The 21,641-nt window shown below is 36.8% G+C and overlaps 1 protein-coding gene across 4 annotated transcripts in view; it reads right to left on the bottom strand.

The window, feature by feature from the left end:
• Positions 1-20,716, bottom strand: part of mtss1lb (MTSS I-BAR domain containing 2b) — a 70,793-nt gene extending 50,077 nt beyond the window's left edge. The window contains exons 1-3 of one of the 4 annotated variants that reach the window (XM_058781852.1): positions 20,127-20,716; positions 5,669-5,730; positions 5,493-5,566 (exon numbers count right to left, since the gene is read on the bottom strand). In XM_058781852.1, the coding sequence (XP_058637835.1) occupies positions 5,493-5,566; positions 5,669-5,730; positions 20,127-20,210 (220 nt within the window). In that variant the 5' untranslated portion in view covers positions 20,211-20,716. The remainder of the gene's footprint in view (positions 1-5,492; positions 5,567-5,668; positions 5,731-20,126) is intronic. The other 3 variants (XM_058781853.1, XM_058781854.1, XM_058781855.1) reach the window with 3 other exon arrangements.
• Positions 20,717-21,641: the final 925 nt, after the last annotated feature.

Below are 21,641 nucleotides of genomic sequence, written 5' to 3'. Positions count from 1 at the left end.
ATGATATGAGTGTGAGTAAATGATGACAGAATATCTTTATGTAAATCTATAGACAATGTAAGACCACAAGAAAAAATGCTGGTGATGAAGAGAGCTAGCTAGACTCAGTCATGGCAGGAAAGGAGGAGGATGAACTTAAAGATGAAGAGCAGTAAAGAACAGTAAATGAGAAGCAGATTATAGGCAGTTACTGACAGGAAGCATCAGTTTCCTCCTTCACTATAGTGGAGGACCCCCATCGAGAGGATGAAGGCCTGGAGTGTGTTTGTGTGTGTGTTCAGTTGTGTTTGTGTGTTTGCTTCCGTTTTATTGCGGTTCAGTGTCATCCCCTCTTCTTTCCTTCATGGCAGTCTGTGCTGCTGTGATGAGGAGGGGGTGAAACTTGTCTCCCAAACATAAACCTTACCAGGTAAACATGAATATGCAACCCATGCTCACTGGAAAAATGTGCCTGTGGTAACATTTTTGCAAAATGATATTACATTGCTTTTTGCTTGTTTCACAACACTTTGAATCTGGCAATGTATTTTGTTGGTTGTTGTATGTACAGTATCATGGCAGTTTGTTAATCCTCCTTCGCGTGACCTACCATTTGCACTAAACCTGAACCTAAACATAAACGATAGTTTTAACAAAAACAAACATAAGAATAAAAAAAATAAAATTAATTAAAAAGCAAGAAGTAAGAAGAAATCTGCTGAAGTCTTTGAGTTCTTTTATCATGACTTACTTCTTTGTCACAGAACTTCACATTACAAGTGCAAAACTTGTACCAGGTGAGCTACCGAGTAAGTTTACATCGGAAAAGCAATACATATGGAGCTGGTTATGTGATGCAAACATCAAAATATGAAAGTTTACAAATCATCCACTAAGGTAATCATAATTTGTGTAAAAAGGAATAAAAGTTATTGGAGTTTAACTGCCACTAGTGTTCATTTCACCTGTAAACGGAAGTTAATTATATATAGGGTACAACGGGGTGCCCCGGGGTAAAAGGTGCCTTTGACATTATTTTCATCTAAACCACTAGATGGCACAAAAACGTGGCGTAGCACTTTCCAAAACATTCGCTTTTCAAGATGCACGTGTTTATTTGTCTGATCTTTGACGCGATCGAACACAAAGTTGCTTCTGTGCTTACTTGATCTAATATTTTATGTTTTTTAAAATGTTGTAGATTTAAGTAGCAAATGAGAATAGCTAAAATCAATGCATATATTTTGAGACAAAGGTATACTTTATGATTTTCAGTTTTGTTTAAGATAATTAAAGCAACAGTTTTTAAATAACGAAAGAATATTTGGGGTAAAAAGCGCCTCTGCTGTTGGGGCTAAAGGCTCACAGTAATTAACATGATAATTAAGATGGCTCACTTTTCCATTTGTTGACATGACATGGTTAGATTCAGATGGTAAATATAATATATTATGTTGTTATAAATATCATACATATTATGTATGTTTCCATATTATAGATAATCACCATGTTTAGAATGAAACCATCATATTTAAAAACATGATATTAATCATATCATATAATAAAATACCATTTGTTGTTACTACTGCAAATATATTTTCAATTATTATTGCATCTCCTTCAATACTTTCAGAATCTTTACTAATTAAAATGATTTTGTTTCTGTATTTTAAAATAAATACAATATTAATATAAAATACATTCATATTTTATATAAAAATTTTCAAATTAAGCAGAAAACAGTACAAACTTTACTAAAATGATTGTTTTGAACAAGTATTATCTTAGACATTATTAAACAAAACATTATTTTAGCTGAATTATGTGTATCAATACCGTGTACCTTTTACCCCATGCTGGCGGGCCTTTTACCCCGTGTGTGGGGTAAAAGGCCTCCCTTGCCACCTCATACATTTATAAGATTTTTACGAAAATTGTTTATTTTACGTTTATTTTTAACGAAATAAACAACTTGAATGATTTATTTTCAGACAAAATATTCAATACAACGTATATATTTTTTTCTGCAATTATACATTTTAGGCACAGTGAATAGCACATTTTTTCTTAAGGTGGGCCTTTAGCCCTGTTGTACCCTACTATAGGTGCATTATTCAAGTTTTTCAAAAATGTAGTTAGAGACACGTTTAGTTTTTGAATATGAGATACACTTTTAATCAGTTTTTTTATAATGGATAGAGGAATGGTTAAAATTTTTTTACTAATTTCAGGGCCCCAATTAGAACTTTAGTGTGTTTCTTCACTCACTCCCGGTTGTCTGATGACAGCCCTGCTAAAATGGGAGTTTTCAAAAATCTTGTGTTGAATCAACACATTCTCACTCCCAACTCGTCACATTGATGCTTGGTCAGGACCCTTTGGCGTCACTTTTTGAAGCGCAGGCCAGGGTACCATTTTTCGACATGCAGGGTCCTCCATTGCTTTAAATAAGAAACCTTGGCATCAGTATGCCGACTCAAAAGGCATTGGGAATTTTATCGCCATGATTAAATTATATTTTGGATCATAATAATGCCATTATTGCATATATGTTGGGGTGTGATTTTTCAACGTAAACAGTCACAACAGTTTTATTTACATTACACTATTTACACATATATGAGCACGTAGCCCAACCCCTAAACCTACCATTTGTCAATAAAACACAAGATATAACAGGCAGATACAGCTACAGTCATAATTTATTCCAAAAATGTTAATATTACAAGTCTTCCGAGGCAAAACGATTGATTTGTGAGAGGAATGACCATCTCCGTCCACCGTAAAGCTCAGATCCTGTGTGCTGCAGTTCGTGCACGAATTAAGCCTTTCGTCAGCCTTAGTTGTAAAATGGCTTTGGCTCTTGTGTGTCTCGTGACGATTGCGTCGGGACAGGAGTATCTTTTTGAATGAGATGTGAGAGCGTTTACGGAGCGGGATCATTTTCAGCGATTAAAATGTTATGTTTTACTCTCTTCTTCACATAAAGATATGTCTTCAGAAGACTTGGAATGCAACAGGACTTGTTTGTAATGCTTTTATACTGCTTTTTATGGTCAGTTTTTGCAATAAATACCTGTGAGTGTACTTTTATTTACCTGCTACGTGTTTTATATTGCTCAGAAGTGGGTAGGTTTAGGGTAGGAGTGGGGTTAGGTGCTCCAATGAAAGTCTAAATTAATATAAAATTATTTCTATTTTTTACAAATGCATGCAAACCATTAAATTAAGACAAACAACTGAAAACAATCAAGGACCCCGCACGTCGAAAAAAATACCCCTGTGCGTCGAAAAATGACACTAAATGGGTACCTTGAGCATCAAGAGGGGTCCTGACCAAGTGTCAATATGTGACGAGTTGGGAGTGAGAATGCGTTGGTTGAATATTTTATGATACATCGTCCTATCAGAGTTCACTTGACTTCTATCGTGTTACACAGCACCCCAACCATGCCCTCATATTCACTCCTTTTGTTTCTCTTTTTGTCTTAAAATATCTCCATCTCTCAATTTTTGTCTTCCAGTAGCCCTGTGGTCCACACAATGTTTGATCCATAGACTATGTCTGCTTGCCGCACTCTCTCTCTCTTTGAAGTTGTTCCAGGGCACATCTGTGAGGTGTGTCGGACCTTGGCGGCCGCTCTTCCTTTTGGCATTCAACAAATTCACATCAATCAGGTCACATGATCACTGAGCAGTATGTGACCCCTCCTTCCCCAGAGTGACCTGTGCCACGAGCTCAAGCCCCAGGTTATCTACTCCAGTTTTATCTACTCCATGTCATGCAAATCCCCTTTACTGGCTGATGAAATATAAAATTTTGCTCATATCATTCTGAAATGTAAACCTGCGAAAGCGGTTGTCATCCTTTCAGCTAGAGTCAGTCTCAGTCTATTCTGAGCCAAAGGCTGGATGTGGGCTATGGCTGATGCATGTCTAAATCACAACATAGGAAATCAAATTTGACCCAAAGGCTTGCAAATCAAATCACTAAAACAGTGTTAAAGAAAAAAATGAGTGTGATGCAGCATCTGACCTACATCCAAGACAGCTTTGAACTACATAACTACGTCATCTATAATTTATACAAACTGTAATTAACTGGTGAGAGCAATGAGACAACAGTGAACAACAGTGATGTGAATTGACCGATATTTGATTTAATAAATATTTAAGAAATAAAATGATAAATTATGAGGAATTAATGCTCACAATTTGTCAAAAAATGCATTTTAAGAATTTATGACTATTATTATTGGAAAATAGATTGAAAAGAGAAAATTAAAATCTTGAAAACAATGAACAACTTTGACCACTGTATGAGACAAAAAAAAAAAAGGCAACTAATCTATGTTTTGTTCTTTAAGGACTCAATTCTAAGTCTAATAGCTAATTGTCATTAATAGCAATAATAATTAAAAAATAAATACATCAAATTAAAAAATATTTTAGCTTAAATAATTATATTGATTCCACAGTTGTGAAACTGTTTGCCACAATAACTGAAATATAATGAATAAAATATTGCAAAACCGTATCACACAGGTCATGGTTGTACACATGAATAATAAAAAAAAAAAAATTAAATTAAATTAAATAATTGTTGTAATAAAATATTTTCTTTTAGCCTTGTAGCTTTTTCATGTTGCTTTTGTTAATTATTCTCACTCTCTGTTCAAGCTTCCCTTTGCTCTTTATACCCCAAAAATCTCCATCTAAAACAGCCGCCTATGAGTCACAGTTGGGGTCGGATGAGATCCTCACTGCTTTTACAATGCACAGAGGAAGGCTCCCAGCTCCGTCAGCTCATTAAAAACACAACATGCCCACATGAACTCATAATAACACAGATCATCATACTCCTTCAAACACACTCTTTACCTCAGGCAGGCCACAAGATGAGATGAAATAAAAATAAAAAATCCAAATCCCCAGACGAAGAGAAAAAAATCCCAATACAGTAATATAATCATAATGAGACTGCTAGTTTATTTCCAAACAACATTATTTTCGTCAGTCGATTCTCCTTGAAGATCATTACTAAAGCACTATGCCATAAATAACCAAAAACACCCAGCAAGCCTCTCCACAGCTATGAGGCACGTCTTTGTTCCTCTCATTTATCCATTATTGTCAAGGATTTACAACATCCGCCAACTTCTGGCATGTGAACAGACTGTTCAAAACTCACCAGAGATGAAGATGAATAATATAGTTGTTTAATTATTTCCTGATAAAACCTAACCAGTACATTCATAAAAATAACGAATAGGAACATTAGCACACACATTGTTTTGCCAGATGAGAGCATTAAATCTAGAGGGTCTGGCTCTGTACCTTCTATAATCCTTGGTTTTGGACACTCAGTGTCTACAGTAATCTTTCTCTCTCCAGTAGTGTTTTATCCAATGCATATCATTCATAATGAGATATACATATCCCTGAAAGCGAACCCACTCAATCACACACACACACACACACACATACACACACGCGCTCTCACACATGCCTACCTCTTGTGTTGGTCGCCATGTCTGCAACCTTCTGAAAGGCATCCAGAAATGCCACTGCTGCTAAAACCGTGGTTCTGAAAAGCAATGGGATAAATTGATGACGATGTCTTTTCTCAGCATTCAATAAAACCCTCCACACATGACAGGTGCGGATGTGAGCCGGAGACTGAACTTACCGGAGCTGAGAGTGCAGCTTGGTGGCCTTGGCACTGAAGTCTTCCCAGACAGGATATGAACACTGCAAGAGAACAAAGACACAAGGTGAGTTGTGAATGTGCACTTTGTGTAAGTATGAATTCAATGTACAAAGCACTAAATGTGACGTTTTTACGTTCAGTGCATTGTTCGTACACTACTGTTCAAAATTTAGAGGCAGTACGATTTTTTTAATGTTATGTAAAACAGTAATATTATTGCAATTTAAACCCTAACCCTAACAATTTTCTATTTTAATATATTTTAAAAATGTATTTAATTTCTGTGATGACAGAGCTGAATTTTCAGCATCCCCTAGTGAAAAATAAATATACTAAAATGTATTTGAAATATATTTATTTCATGCTATTATTTCAAGCATAATACAGATATATTTACATATTTATTTACTTAATAAAAGTACCCTGCAATTGTACTTTTAATAATATACTAAACTGGTATACTTAAAGTCTGCTAAATTGGAACCACTAATTTTGTACTTGATGCACTTTAATTATGTGGAAATAGTGCTGAAGTCCAACTAAAGATATTCAGAAGTATATTTGATTGTGCTAAAGTGGAACTATTGCAAGTATACTTTAGGTACACTTTAAATATCTCACATTTAAAGACTGATTTTATTCAAAAATCTTACAATCCTCATCAATAGTGACATTAAAACACATTTTAGGCTTAATATTAAGAAATGTGCATCGTGCATAAGTAGTACTCCAAATAAAGTTTAATTATATTTTTTATATAAGCAAGTCTCAAGCAGTATGTCAGTAAATATGTTAACAGATTTGAACTATTTTATATGAAATAAAAGTAAATATATTACTTTTTTTTTTACTAGGATCATTACTCCACTCTTCATTGTCACATGATCCTTCAATAATCATTCTAATATGATAATTTGCTGGTCAAGAAACATTTTTTCTTTATCAGTCTTCATTCAACATTATAATCAAAAGAGTTGAAAACAAGTGCTGCTTCATTTTTTTATTTATTTTTTGTTGAAACTGTGATTCATTTTGATATATTCTTTGAAGAATAGAAAGAGCAGCATTTATTTTAAATAGAGACCTTTTGTAACATGATAAATGTCTTGATAATGTCACTTTTGATTAATTTAATGTACCCTTGCTGAATGAAAATCATTTCTTTCAAAAAAACATATAATTGTGCCATCAATATTCCTAATTAAAGCAAATGTATGTACTTTTTAAAAATGTGGCATCAGTAAGAATAAAAATAAAGGTCAATATGAATTTAATCAAGTATGTTTAGTCATTGCAGCAGGATGTTAGCTATAGATTAAAAAAAAAAAAAAAAAACTGTAGTCATATAGGCCTTTACATACATAATGTGTGTGTCTATATGGATATAATAATTTGGGGGGATGTGGTTTGTCCTGGGGCAGGAATAGGAGTGTCGTCCGGTGATAAGGGGACGAGTCATGCACATTTCTGCCCAGTTGCCACGGAAACGCAGCAGACGAAGTATTCTGTGTGAAGTCTGCTTTACAACAGGCCACGGGCTAAATGCAATATCACAGTAGCCGAGCAGAAACTAACAAGCATGACGACTAGTACACACAATCTTGTGACTGTCATCCTAAGCCGTAATGGTGTTTTTCTCTCTCAAAATCACTTTAATAATAGTCTCACTTCAAAAACTTAATTTTTATATATTTTTTTCTGCTATTAAATTTTATTCTTAAATTGTTCGTTTGCAGACTGAAATTTATCACTAACTTATCACTAAATTTTGTAAAACATCATCATAATACCATAAACCAACATTGTACATGGTATTGTTGTTGGAAATGAAGAAATGGTAACCTAAAAATGAGCTTCAAGTTGTAACATCTACACATCCACATGTATTTTATTAAATTTAAAAAAATAATAATTTTACTGAATCAACCCAAATATATTAAGTTCCACCAACAAAACTAAATTTAAGGATAAGATCAGACAGAAACAGTTCTTTAAATTGCAGGTTACTGCGGTATGAATATTGTAATCAGCTCCCAAAATATCACCTTGTTACTTTAATGTTAAGTATGTTTTTTTGAGATGTTAAAAATCTTCTATTATCATTAATGCTAATCATACTAAAGGTCATATTGCGATCTCACTGTCACTGTCGCATCTCCACTTCCAGCTCTGTTTACAGTATCTTCATGTACCAGTGACACTGCTGGTGAAGCAGCTTCTGGACACAGCTGTCTTTGTTAGCGTCTTAAGACCGATAAGCTCAGTTGAGCTTTGACCAGGGCAGATTCAGACTGTTGTGTATCAAGGGGTGAAATTAGCCGCACTTCAGAGCATAGCTGGAGGTCAAGATTGTGCTCAGCAACTGGAAAAAGACCCCTCCCCTTCCTCTTACACCCACACATTACCCAAATACCCCCTGTGCCACCTCTCACCTTGCCCCACAGTCAAAAGAAGCAAGAATGATTTTGAGATACAGAGAAAAGGTACTGACACATGGGGACCAGCAAAATGCGTACAGCCTAAAGTGCTGTTTGGATGGGATTCATTTCATATGGTGTCAGAGTTACTATTTTTAATGCAGAATGTCTGTCATTTTATTTACTGAATTGGACAGAATCAAGATGTCTAATTTTTTACTACGGTTGGAGTGTCTGTTATCTGAATGATGAATAAAGAAATGTGAGGTTATATATATATATATATATATATATATGTGTGTGTGTGTGTGTGTGTATGTAACCTCATATATATATATATGTATACACACATATATACATATACATATATTATTTATTTATTTATTTTTTACTATTACATGGGATGTCAACAGTCCTGTTATTTTACCCAAAAAGTTGTCAAAAAGATCTTGGCAAAATTCAACTTTGTAAAAATTTTAGCTTTAGATATGGTACATAATTAAGGTAAAAATAAATGAACACTGTGAAATAAAATGACTATAATTTTTACCAGCCAAAAAAAAACAAAACAAAAAAAAAACACATAATTGACATTTCCAAATTTTCCTGTATGATGATTTTGAATTTATGACTGAATTCTAAATAATTAAAAATATATACGTTTGACTAACTTTTTATGTTTTACGTTATATCTTATGTTGTTAAATTTTTGTTAAGTTGTTATCATGATGGTGCTTTGTAATTGTGTGTATGACACTATGTGCACTTCCATATATTAGTATTTCTTTACTGTAATTTTAAGTTTAATCCATAAAACCTAAAATGTTGCTACTGTAACTACAATAAGTCTTTAGTTTAAAGTCCGTGTAAAGTCGATATTAAATGTGTGTTCTGAGTTTGTCACACCACAGAAAAATGTGTTATTAACCACCCAGCCAAATTTGAATGCCAAAAAACCTGCCAAGTACATAAAATAAGGTATCAAAATCTTGAAAAAATAAGCAGTATTCTCTGCTTTCAAACGCTGGTGGCGTGTCCACTGGCGGTGCTGAAACCACGCCCACTCGCGGGAAAGCTGTAGTGATGGGAAGTTCGGATCATTTTACTGACTCTGACCTTTGAGTCTCATTCCGCAAAATGAACAAATCTTTTTTCGAGTCATTTCGTTCATTTTAGCAAAATATAATTAAAATGTTACGTGCTACTTCCCTAACACATCTACTACTTATGCAAACGTTGATCACACTACAAACAATACAAAACTAATGCTATAAGAAACAGAAAAGATTAATTCATTGTTTACCTGGGTCTTCTATTATTAGCTCACCTCACCTCTTATCTGACAAGTCTAGTGATGGGTCGTTCTTGAACGATTCGTTCTTTTTGAACGAATCTTTAATGTGACTCGGGAAGAACAAGTCGTCTCGGAGAGTGATTCGTTCAGTCGTGCATTTGCAACATCCTATAGGTTCTGCACTGAATTAGTTCACCTGTTCACAAGACTCGGGATACGAACTAATCAATTCTCTTTCCGGCTCTGACTGCATAGGTTACGCGTATGGGGCTGTCACGTGATGAACGAATGACTCAAACCCGAAGACTCGAATCAGGTGAACTAATTCAGTGCAGAACCTATAGGATTTTGCGCCTGCGCGACTGAACGAATCACTCTCCAAGACGACTCGTTCTTCCCGAGTCACATTAAAAATTCACATTCAAAAAGAACGAATCGTTCAAGAACGACCCATCACTAGAAAGCTGCCGTCTCTCTCAACTGTCTTCCTCTAGCAGCTTATTTAATAAGGAGACCGAGCTGTTTTGCAAATGATCGCAACCAGGTATTATGAATTTATGTGAGGAAGGCATAGCTAGCTATCAAACTGTAGGCTGTAACTAACGGTAATGACAGTGACTCGCGATTGAGCCGTGAACCACTGGTGCTAATGCGCTCTAGTTATTAGGTGTGTTCGACTTGAAGCAGCGCTGCAGAACGATCAGTGTCTGACATCAAAGTACCGTGAGAGCGATTCGAAAGCATCAGGAGTGTCTGCTCACTGTACTTTGATGTCACACACCGATCGGTCAGCGCTGCTTCAAGTCAAACACACCTCTTATAGTGTTGAGGGAGGGGCCGTGCTCGGTGGCTCGATTGCGTCATCGAGTCATGATTTAGCCCCGCCCAAAAAATCACGAAAATAGTGAAAAACTGTTTAACGGTCTAACTCTACAATTAAGTACTACATAGTTCACAATCTTTGTAACATGTTTCAGCAATGCATTTCTAACATTTATAATGTGTTTACAAACAATTCTCAGAATTGACTTTGCACAGACTTTAAATTCAATTAGATTAAAAGTTAAAAAGCAGATGTTTGTTTCAGATGGGATTAAAATACAAAACTGTCTGTCAAACAAACAAGAAAAAGAAAGAAAGAAAGAGCAGTGCAGTGCAGGACAAGTAGAAGGGCACAGTCACTGGTGACACAACAAAAGCTGCTACGCTGACAAAGATGGCGAGCATCTCTCCTTTGATCCAGCATCTCGTCCTGCTTGTTTGATGTCTGCTAATTTGCTCTGAAATCTGAACACGTTACTCCCTGGGGACCCCTGCACTGTTTGAAGTGCCCTAATCTGCTGCACGGGACCGAGGTTCATCATCTTCGGGGGGCTTGTAGGAGAGTGATAAGGCACAAGACCCGCCTCTATCATTCACTAGGCTAATCCAATAGCTGGCCAACAACGATTCCAATTATGCAAATATTGTTAACTGGTTCATTTTCACTAAAGTTATTTCTCATCTTTCTATCCCTTTCTTTATTCAATCTCTTTCTTGACTTGCCAAGTGATCCACAAGCAATTGGATAAGTACCTCTCCCCGCCATTTGAGATAAAACATGCTCAGATGGGCACTGTAAAGGAAGCAGGCTATTTTCGGTTTTGCCAAACCAAGTGGAAAAACGGCATTAAAGGTGAATTTTAATGAGGCCAAAAAAAACTGCCAGAATCCTGGCAGATGATAAAAGCTAAAGTCATTTCATGCATTCCATAAGTAAGAGCGCATATAATAGTGATACTACAAAATCTGCCAACATTACCACAGCTGGCAGCTGCTGGAGGATTTAGCATTTGGGTCAATGACAATTAGACAAGAGGGATAAAGAAAAGAAAAAATCTTTTAAAAATCTAATGCATGTGCCTAACCAGTACCTAATGATTTATGTTGGATACATACTGTATAGTGTATTAAAATAATTAGGAGGAAGACATTGTGAGAAAAAAAATATTATTACTTTTTTGATGGTTACTTACTTGATTATATATACAGTCATGGCCAAAACTATTGGCACCCTTGGTAAAAATGATCAAAGAAGGCTGTGAAAATTAATCTGCATTGTTAATCCTTTTGATCTTTTATTAAAAAAATTCTCAAAAATCTAACCTTTCATTGGATAATAACAATTTAAAATGGAGGGAAATATAATTATGAAATAAATGTTTTTCTCAAATACACGTTGGACACAATTATTGGCACCCCTAGAAATTCTTATGAGTAAAATATCTCTGAAGTATATTCCCATTCATATTCACAATTTTGAGCACTCCAGGGTGATTATGAACATGAAATTATCCAGCTATGGCTTCCTGTTTCACAGAAATATAAATAGGAGGGAAAAAGCCCAAAATCCCTTAATCATCCATCACAATGAGAAAAACCAAAGAATATATTTCTGATGTGCAGCAAAAGATAATTGAGCTTCACAAATTAGTGAAGTGGCTTTAAGAAAAGAGCTAGAGCAGCGAAAATTACCATTTCCACCATCAGGGCAATAATTAAGAATTTCCAATCAACATAAAATGTTACGAAACTATAAGTATAAACGTGTGTCTATACTAAAGACTCTCCAAGGACCACAGCTGGAGAATTGCAGAAAATAGTTGAGTCTCGGGGTCAGAAAACCTTCAAAAAAATTGGCAAACAGCACCTACATCACCACATGTTGTTTGGGAGTGTTTCAAGAAAAATTATCCTCGCTCATCCAAAAACAAACTCCAGCATATTCAGTTATCAGACACGACTGGAACTTCAAATGGGACTGGCTTCTATGGTCAGATGAAACTAAAAAAATGAGCTTTTTAGCAGCAAACACTCAAGATGGGTTTGGTGAACACAGGGATACAAAGTACCCCATGAGTACAATGAAATATACAGCTGTATTTTTGATGTTGTGGGCCTATATTTCTGCTGGAGGTCCTGGACATCTTGTTTAGACACATGGCATTATGGATTCTATCAAATACCAACAGATAAAAAATCAATAAGTGACTGACTCTGTTAGAAATATTATGGCCATGTACACAATAATGGGTCACTGAGCACAAAACCAAGCTTCTGCTGGCCATTCCAGTCCTCTGACCTGAACCCTATAGAAAATGAGTGGTGAACTGAAGAGAAGAAGCACCAACATGGAGCTGGGAATCTAAAGGGTCTGGAGTGATTCTGGATAAAGGAATGGTCTCTGATCTCTTGTCAGGCTCATCAGGCATTATAGGAGAAAATTTAGAGCTGTTAAACTGGCAAATGGAGGTTTCAAAAAGTATTGAATAAAAGGGTGCCGTTAATTGTGGCCAATGTGTATTAGAGAAAAACATTTATTTAATAATGATATTTCCCCCCATTTTAAATTCTTATTATCCAATGAAAGGTTAGATTTTTGTGAATTTTTCAAATAAAAGATCAAAAGGATTAGCAATGCAGATTAATTTTCACAGCCTTCTTTGATCATATTTACCAAGGGTGCCAATATTTTTGGCCATGACTGTATATATAATCAAGTAAGTAACCATCAAAAAAGTAATAATATTTTTTTCTCACAATGTCTTCCTTCTAATTATTTTAAAAACATTTTTACATTTATTTTTAACAGATTTATCATGAATTCTTAATTTGTAAACGTTGTGAAGGTCATGAAGGTCTTCAGTGGCTGTTATGATATCAAGGCAGTTAGATGACCATCATATATTAAAAATTAAATAAAAATGAAAAATTTCAAGATGTAGACAAGAAAGAGAGAAACACACCGTCCAAAACGCCATGACTGTGCATATAGACCAGGTGCACAGATGCTCTGATTCAATAAACATTATTATGAATCTCTGAGAATCATATTGCTCATGGCAGGTAAATCAGCTGCAGATGTAGAGTAGGATGAACATCTGTATTGATCAGCCACTGCACTGTTTACTCTCATTGGCCTTAAATACATTCTGTCAGCCATTATCCCTGATTCTGTTGTAGAGGTGTACAGGGCAAACAACTCCATGCCTTGATAATGTGGTGAGGATTAAATTCAATTGATTATGATGATGGCCCTTCCAAAGGTCATCTCAACATGTTCAGAGAAATACTCCTTGCTCAATTTGAGCTCCATCATTGTCAGTGATCCTTAAGCAAATCCACTAACCCCTCAACTACAGTATGTCTGCTATGTCCCTCTAAACCAGATTATAAAAGTGACACAGGCAACTAAAAAAAAGAGTTTAGATCCAGATACCAATACATGTCGACAAAATCACTATTGATCTGGCTTAACAAAGGAAGCCCTCTCTGGCATCGTTCTTGCTAATGGAATCCCACGAGGAGCCACTGCCTCAGAGCTTAAAGACACATTCTGTCAAAGTTCAACTAACTCATTTTCATTTATGCTCTGAAAATGAATAGCTCACTGCTGGTTTAATTTCTCTTTTCTTCCCCACTGCTTTCACTGGTGATTGCGGAAGACAAAAGCAGCGCTGCATTAGACTAATTCCATTTCTACAAGTGAATCGATTCAAATGGCGAACAATAGCTCCAGCCATTAAACAATAATGGATTTTATATTATAATTCATATACTTATCTAGAGAATCACTTTTGCAACTGAAGTCTGTTGTCAGTCTTTTCTTTTCTCTACTATGTCCAAGCTCCTGTTTTTGGTATACCGGTACTGCACGATTAATTTCTCTTGAAGCTTAATTTGTTCTTAAGATCTTATTACTAGAATTGTGTTTTAACACAAACATGACTCTAGAGGTGTAGCTCACTTCTTACAACAGTGAGAAACTAAAGACTTTTGTTGAGGGCTACAAAGTCTAAAAGATAGACTCATATAACTTTAATTAAATCAGAGATTCATACTGGGAAGAGTCACATGTCTGCTCATTAAGAAGTTCTTAAGAGGGCCTCGTTGTTAATATTTTCATTAGCACTATGTGAGTTGTGAAGGTTAAATGTAGGCGATGAATATTTAATTGTTCTATATTGAAATATTTAGCTGGGTATCAATAATACTGTTCCCCAATCTCCAAATGTGGACGTTGAGTTTTCTCACAGATTCATGAAACACTGCAAAGTTAATATTAACAAAGATGTTTATGGGGTTAAAGCGTTGCACAAAATGAAATTATATTGCTAACAGATTGTGTGTTGAGCATCATGTCTCTGACTCTCTGGCAAATCACCAAGCTTGAATTACACTGCCAGACAGGCAGTAAATTGTTGTCAGATTGAACAGTGAGATTGTATGCTTCATAATTTATGAGCAAAGCAGCTTACTTATGCTAACATACTAATACAAACAAATTATAACACTTGGATGCCTTTTCAGCTGAATGGGATATGCTCTATTTGAATTAGTTTTTTTTCCTCAGCTATAACTAATGAAGGGTCTGTGACAGAACCTCGGAGACCTTGATATGCTCTTGATAAGACAATCTCTGCTCCGCTGTCACCTCTACAACCAGCAGATAAAGGGATGAATGGGGGAATGGAGGAATGCATGTATTTAGAGAACGGACATCAAGGGGCTAGTGGAAGCCGCGAAACGTGATTGGCTGTCCTGCTTCCGCTGGGCTCCTTTGAAGCGGCACTGATTGGCTTTGTGCCTTTGTGGGCAGAGGACAGAAACTGCCAGTGTGTTCAAAGCTGTCAGACCCTCACTACAGTACACAGAAGTCTTTGGTGCGAATGAACGAATGAATGAATAAATGAAAGATTGAGGCAAATCATCTCTATTTCTGACATTTACCACAGCAGCCTGAAGCCATGCTCTAATGAATAATGGAAATCACTTAACATGAGCGCTATGCAAGCTCCTATTTTCTCTCTCTATCTCACTTTCTCATCTATTCTCTATATAAATGTGTCTTTCCTTGAACTGCTCATTTTCATTTCCCTTTCCTTCCATTTAGTTCCATGAATTCTTTTCTAATATGCAACCATCTGTAATTTCCATTCTTTTTTGTTTCCTGATAATAACAGAACATAAGGTTGAAAGCTGTTAGGCACTGACAGAGACTGATTTGAGTGTATATAAGCATATATCTTTCTCTTTCTTACACAACCAACCAACCAACCAACCCAACTCAAATCTGTTTGTTGTTTTCCTTCCTCACATTAACTAAGGGTACTTAGTCTGATTGAAAGCTATATGACAGAAACCACTCAGAGATACTAGATGTTGTATATCTTGATGCTGTGTGTAATTTAAAAGGAAGGGAGGTTACTGTGATTGACTACCAGTCAGAGAACTGGTGCTACTTTAATGACAGGGTTGTCATCAAGCTGAAAGGAACAGGTGCCTTTGTGTGCAACAATATCTGTCTCTAGCTCTGGCTAGAGCTAGTGTGAAACACAATGAAGTATGTCTAGACTCTTTCAAGCAAATTCACTAACTTTCTTTTAAAACAGTGGTTTTCGAACTTTTGAACACCAAGGACCAAGGAATCCAGAATGTATTGTATTTATAATATATTATAAAAAATAAAAAAAATCTATTATGTTCTTTCTTTTATCAAAAAGATTGTGAAATAATATTAAAATTTAAAATAACTGTATTCTATTTGCATATATTTTAAATGTAATTTATGATGGTAAAGCTGAATTTTTGCAGCAGTGTCATTATGGTACGCTGATTTGGTACTTTGAAATAAAAAATATTCTGTAACATTATAAATGTTTTTACTCTCACTTTTAATAATTTAATGCATCCTTGCTGAATAAAAGACTTGCAGAGAACCATTTCTGAGGATCCTTGAACCCCTTGGTTTAATGGCCACTTTCTGTTTAAATGTATTTCTGATGTCAAGAGCAACGTGTGCCTCTCCTGTCCCTTAATTGACACTGCATTTAAAGCTTTCTGTTAACACCCCTGATCCTTAGCCATTAGGCTGCACCATGTGTGAAAGAAGGGGCTTTAAAAATGAAATGCAGTTTAGACTGATACACATTCAGCTGCAGGATCAGCTGAGCTTATAAGGCAACCCAGATGGGGCTCAAACCCACAATCCTCAGCTCCAAATCTGATGCCCTACCAAGAGGCCACTGGGCTCATATGACAGTATTCCCAACAGCAAAGCTCCCCGCTTTGAACCTGAGCAGTAAAATGTTCATTTGACACATATTTCAGTGCTTACCCATCATCAAGCTTTGGGAGATTTCCCTCATGTCAGCAGACATAAGAGATGAGATGAGTTTGACAGGCCAAACAAAGACGCACTGAGTATTCCTGGAAGATTTCCAAGAAAATTCCTCCATCCAAAGCAACTTGATTCATCTTTAACGAGCTTAACAAGAGGCTGGTGAAAACACATGCTCATCTCAGGGCTTTCCCAAATTAAGAAATAAAGAGATAAATAATGAGTGGACATGAGTTGAGTGGTCATGAGGATTCTCAGCTTCACTGCTTGACCAAAACAGTAAAGCACCGTTCACACCGAGAACAATTACTATAAGTATTATCATCCACACCAACACACAATAACATTCTGTCTATTATAAGATTACAGCAACTATGTCATCTGCCGTTTTAAATGATCAAGCTCTTTAAATGGGGTGGATTCTAAATGGCAATCAATGCCTTTACCATTCATTAGCTAGAAAAATCATTTTGAATGTAGTTCCAACAATGTTTTTCCTCATTGCTGTTACTGTTATAGCTGTGGTGTGGACTTTCCTCAAAAAATTAGAACAGTTATTAAAACTTTATAGTTATAGTTTTCATTACAGTTTTTGTACTTGGTGTGAATAAGCCTTAGAACAGGACAAGAAAATGATTTTGGTTAACCAAAATTTGGTTAGCAGTAAGCAAAATTTACAGCTGTTTCTTCAATTATGGGCACTTCCAGCTGTGTGGACTCTTCTAGTTTCTGTTATTTGTCCACTAATAATGGCCAACAGTGGACATACAGTATATGCATCACAGAAGCATTGTTCCTTTTATTTCTGAAAGTAAATAATGAAAATTCAAACTGCTCTCCCATTTCTGCCACATGTCAAATGGTACTGTGTTTAATACCATTCTACAGTAGAAATGCCATTTTAAACATTTACGCTAAAATATCAGCCAATTTCCAAGCAAACATTTTATGTATTTTAAATACACATGTTAATTTATATTTGTATTAAATTATACATAAAATGCTCATACTTTGCCTGCATTGACAGAATAGTTGCTTGGAAATAAGGCCCATTATAACTTTATAACATTTATTTTTTAAGCATGCATTATATGCCATAATTCATGACAATTCATATAAAACGATGGATGATTGATGGATTCTCATATTTTAAAATGAATGTGATATAAATTTAACTAAAAGACAAGGTTGAAATCAAATCAATTTTTTTAACATTTAAATGTAATTTTAATAACAATCAACCCAGCAACACAAAAGCACCCAAAGCCAAAGAAAAACCCTCATATACCAAGATCCCAGTTCTATCTCCAGACAAACATTCAAAGGATTACTAAAGGCATAGCTCAAATTCAGTAGCCAGGCAGAATGAGATCTAGACCGAGTGTGTGAATCTATATGAGCGACTCTGCTCTACAGGCTGGTATGCACAACTCAGTGTGAGGCATGCAAATGTAAACAGCAATGATATACAACAGGTCCAGCTGGCAAACAGACAACTGTGTGCTTGTGTCATCATCACATTCTAATGCTGGTGTCCCTCTCTCGCTTGCTAAGGGCCCTTTCACCTCAAGAAGGGGGGTAAGAATGTGGGCCTAAATATGACAGCCCGCCCCACTCCTCTACCCTTTCCATCTCATTTCTCCTTCCCCCTCCCTTCAAATCCGATCATCCTCCCCCCATGATCCAGAGCCATACTCATAACAACCCTTTTACAACAATGCCCTCCCAAGAGCGGGACACAAAAACACACTACAGTACAGTTCTGTATCAAAATCAAACCTACATTTATTTTGAAATCCAACTGATGTTCACATTCCCCTGTGGAGTTAAATAGAGTCATATATGGCGTATTATTCCTTCCTGTTCCTATTTGGCAGCAAACAAGTTATCATTCACGTACAGTTCAATTTTTCCCACAAGCTAGTTTCCAAACAGCATCCTTCAGATCTGCTGTGTGATGAAGAGCGCTAGAAGAACAGTAAACTGAATCTATACTTTAATGATTCTGTTGGGGAATTTGGGCTCCTTGTTTATTCCAGTACTGTTGGGATCTCAGAGTCAGAGAAGGAACAAAGAAGATCCAACTGACAATCTGGTGATGAGACGCATATGACAAGTGAGCTGGCAATACCCACAGGCTACCCACATCCCACAAACAAAGACACGCAAAGGCAGAAGCAGAGAGAAGACAGTCAGTGGTAGATTTTCAAATCTTGGCTCTTGAACAATAACTTCATTTTTTGGAAATGCCTGCGCTATTTTTTTTTTTTTTTTTGAGTAATCATAGTTGAATTTAACTCTCTTTACAGTCCTCAGCTGCTTTCCTGCCTCTCCTATCTCAATATAGCAACATCAGAGGATGGCAGGGGCAAACCGCATGTCTGCATTGAATCCACGTGGTCATCGGGTCCAATCGCAGTGCGAGCTTGAACGAGACCAGGAACAGCGCAGCATCTGAATCAACCTACATCTTAAAGGTGAAGCCTGGATCTAGGTCTCTCAGGCAGTGCTCGTTCATGACTGAACTGTCCCAGGCACAGAAATTAAGAGCTCTGAGGCAAACATCATCGACACCATGTGTCAATGCCACTGTCTGCTCAATATTCTCTCACAGACATGTTGGCATAATAGCTGACCCATATTTTTCAATCCCCATTTAACAGCATGGAAGTAAATAGGACCATGAGGGTGCTGGAGAAGTAAGAGTTAAATTATGAATGAGAAGACAATATCTGTGCGAGCAGAGCAGAGAGAACAGAGCTGTTACACCTTATGGAAATCACATCTTTTTGTCAATCTAGTAAACACACTGTGATATTAACAAGCAGTTTGAAGGCTTCTCAGGAGAGAAGTCATGTGGTCGCTATTGGGTTTCACTGCCTGAATGTTTGCCAGAGCGTCAGAACATAATGCATGGAAACGAGTCCCGAAACCCGGTCAACAGACATTCAGAACGACTATGCGTCCTTCTCACGATGTGGTTACAATATTAAACCCGACAGAAGATCAATAAGGTGTTTTCACGCGAGCGCGGACGCGCTTTTTACGCTCATAGACCCAATGATATGACGGAACGCTGCAATCCGTCAGACAGACGCAACAAATCTCACGGTGTGTGACACGGAATGGCGCGCGGCCGCATCTGCTTAATCAGCAGCAGTTCAGTCTGTTTCCCATTGTGTGAATGAAACCCCCTCCATTTCCTCTCTACATGCACAACATTCTCGTGTGTATACAGTGTATTCAGCCGCATTAGGGCGATCCGTATCGAATTGAATGATACACAACATGCCTTCATAATTTAATGTAGCCTATAACTATAGGCCTGTGTGTATGCATGCATCTATCTATCTATCTATCATCTTCTGGGAGGATAGTGAATGTCATACAGCGCTCCCCCTGTCATTTAGGTCTAACATGAATAGGCGATTGTATATTGCATTATGGTTATTTGCTCGTAGCCACTTTAGTGATAACGGGGTTGAGAGCTTCACCATCTGCATGCTGGTCACGCTCGTGCAGAATATATGGTTACATGTGTTTAAAGCGTCGTGTCAAACCTCTCACCTTCATATCATTGACAATCGCCTGGAATAATCCACCAAGCGCCCCGCACTCCTTCTCCACCGACTCCACGTTTATATTATCCATCTTCAGTGAATACAGATCAGGAAAAAAAATCCTTGTGTTAAATTACTTCCACAATTCACGCGGCTTGAGAGCTAAAAGCAGAAGAGTGTTTGTGGGTGAGAGCTAGATTTCAGCAGAAATCGCTGTGTCTTCAGCTGTCGGTTTGCTGCCCAGAGGATTGAGGCAGATGATGGGGAGAGACGAGAGAGAGGTGGCTTAATCTCTCTCTCTCTCCTCGGCTCCGGTTCTACTCTCCGCGGTTGGTGGAGGTTAGGCTCGTGGATGGCCCCGCAATAGTCACGGTCATCTTCGGACAACGATGCGGAATCGAGCTGAATGGATGTGAGAAGAAGCGGAGTGTGTGTGGAGCGGTGGGTCGGTGCGCCCCCCGCGCGGCAGAGACTGGTGAGTGAGTGAGTGAAGTGAGCAGCAGCGGCGCAGCGCGAGAGGGCCAGTAACTCGATCCATGCGAATCGTATTGGGCAGAACACTTTCTCTTGTCACATGGAGGCCAGAGGGAGGAGAGATGGGACACAAACACACTGACCGATGCGAGTTATTCAGTCTGTAGGCTTACAGTCTGAATCTGAAAGTCTGAAAGACAGAAATTTCCAAAGACCTTATTTATTAAAAAAAAAAAAAAAAACATATATGCATGACCTATTTAAATGACTTTTTCCTCCAACACAATGTTCTCAGCCATAATATTATCAGCTATAATATTTTCAATATATATACAAATTAGTATAATTATACATTTAAGTTCTGAGTAATATTAATTAACTACATGTACTTACTATATGGTTAGGGTCAGGATTAGGGTTTGGTTTAGGGTTAATTGCATGTAATTTTGCAAAATTAATTGTTATTATAATAGTAAGTATGTGTAACATGTGTAACAAGGACACTTTAAAATAAAGTGTTACCAAAATTATTGCATGTTGTTGTGTGTATTCAGTTGGGTATCAGTGACTGAAACTATTTCTCCTCTATTAAAATGTAAGGAATGTTGGTAACCAAACCATTTTGGTGACCATTGGTTTAAAAAAAATGATGACAGAATTTTCATTTTTGAGTGAACTATTCCTTTAATGAAAACCATATCAGTTTGGCTATAAAGGGTGGGATTCAATCTGCATATTCAGGGACTTCATTAATGCCAAAGTTATTCTGTGATAAATGATAATGAAGCTGAAATGAGATTTCATGATTATGTCTTACTGCTGTGATAAAGACCCAATCATCTTGTTCTCTTGTCACAGTGGAAGGGGGAGAATGATGCCCTCTCAAAAAGATCCAAAACCAAGGTCACAGTGTCTGAGTAGCCTTTGTCTCCAAAACCGGGTGTCATATTTACAGAAATAGCTTCAAGGTCTCTTCCTTTGAACTCTTTTGGGAATTCTCTCACATTACATCTCTGCTCTGCTCTGCTTTTTGCAAGAATTAAAGTCA

The sequence above is a fragment of the Onychostoma macrolepis genome, chromosome 07 (assembly GCF_012432095.1).
Source record: "Onychostoma macrolepis isolate SWU-2019 chromosome 07, ASM1243209v1, whole genome shotgun sequence".
In the NCBI taxonomy this organism is placed as follows: Eukaryota; Metazoa; Chordata; class Actinopteri; order Cypriniformes; family Cyprinidae; genus Onychostoma; species Onychostoma macrolepis.
The sequence above is the reverse complement of the archived record's forward strand: the minus strand, read 5'-3'. Positions and strand labels throughout refer to the sequence as shown.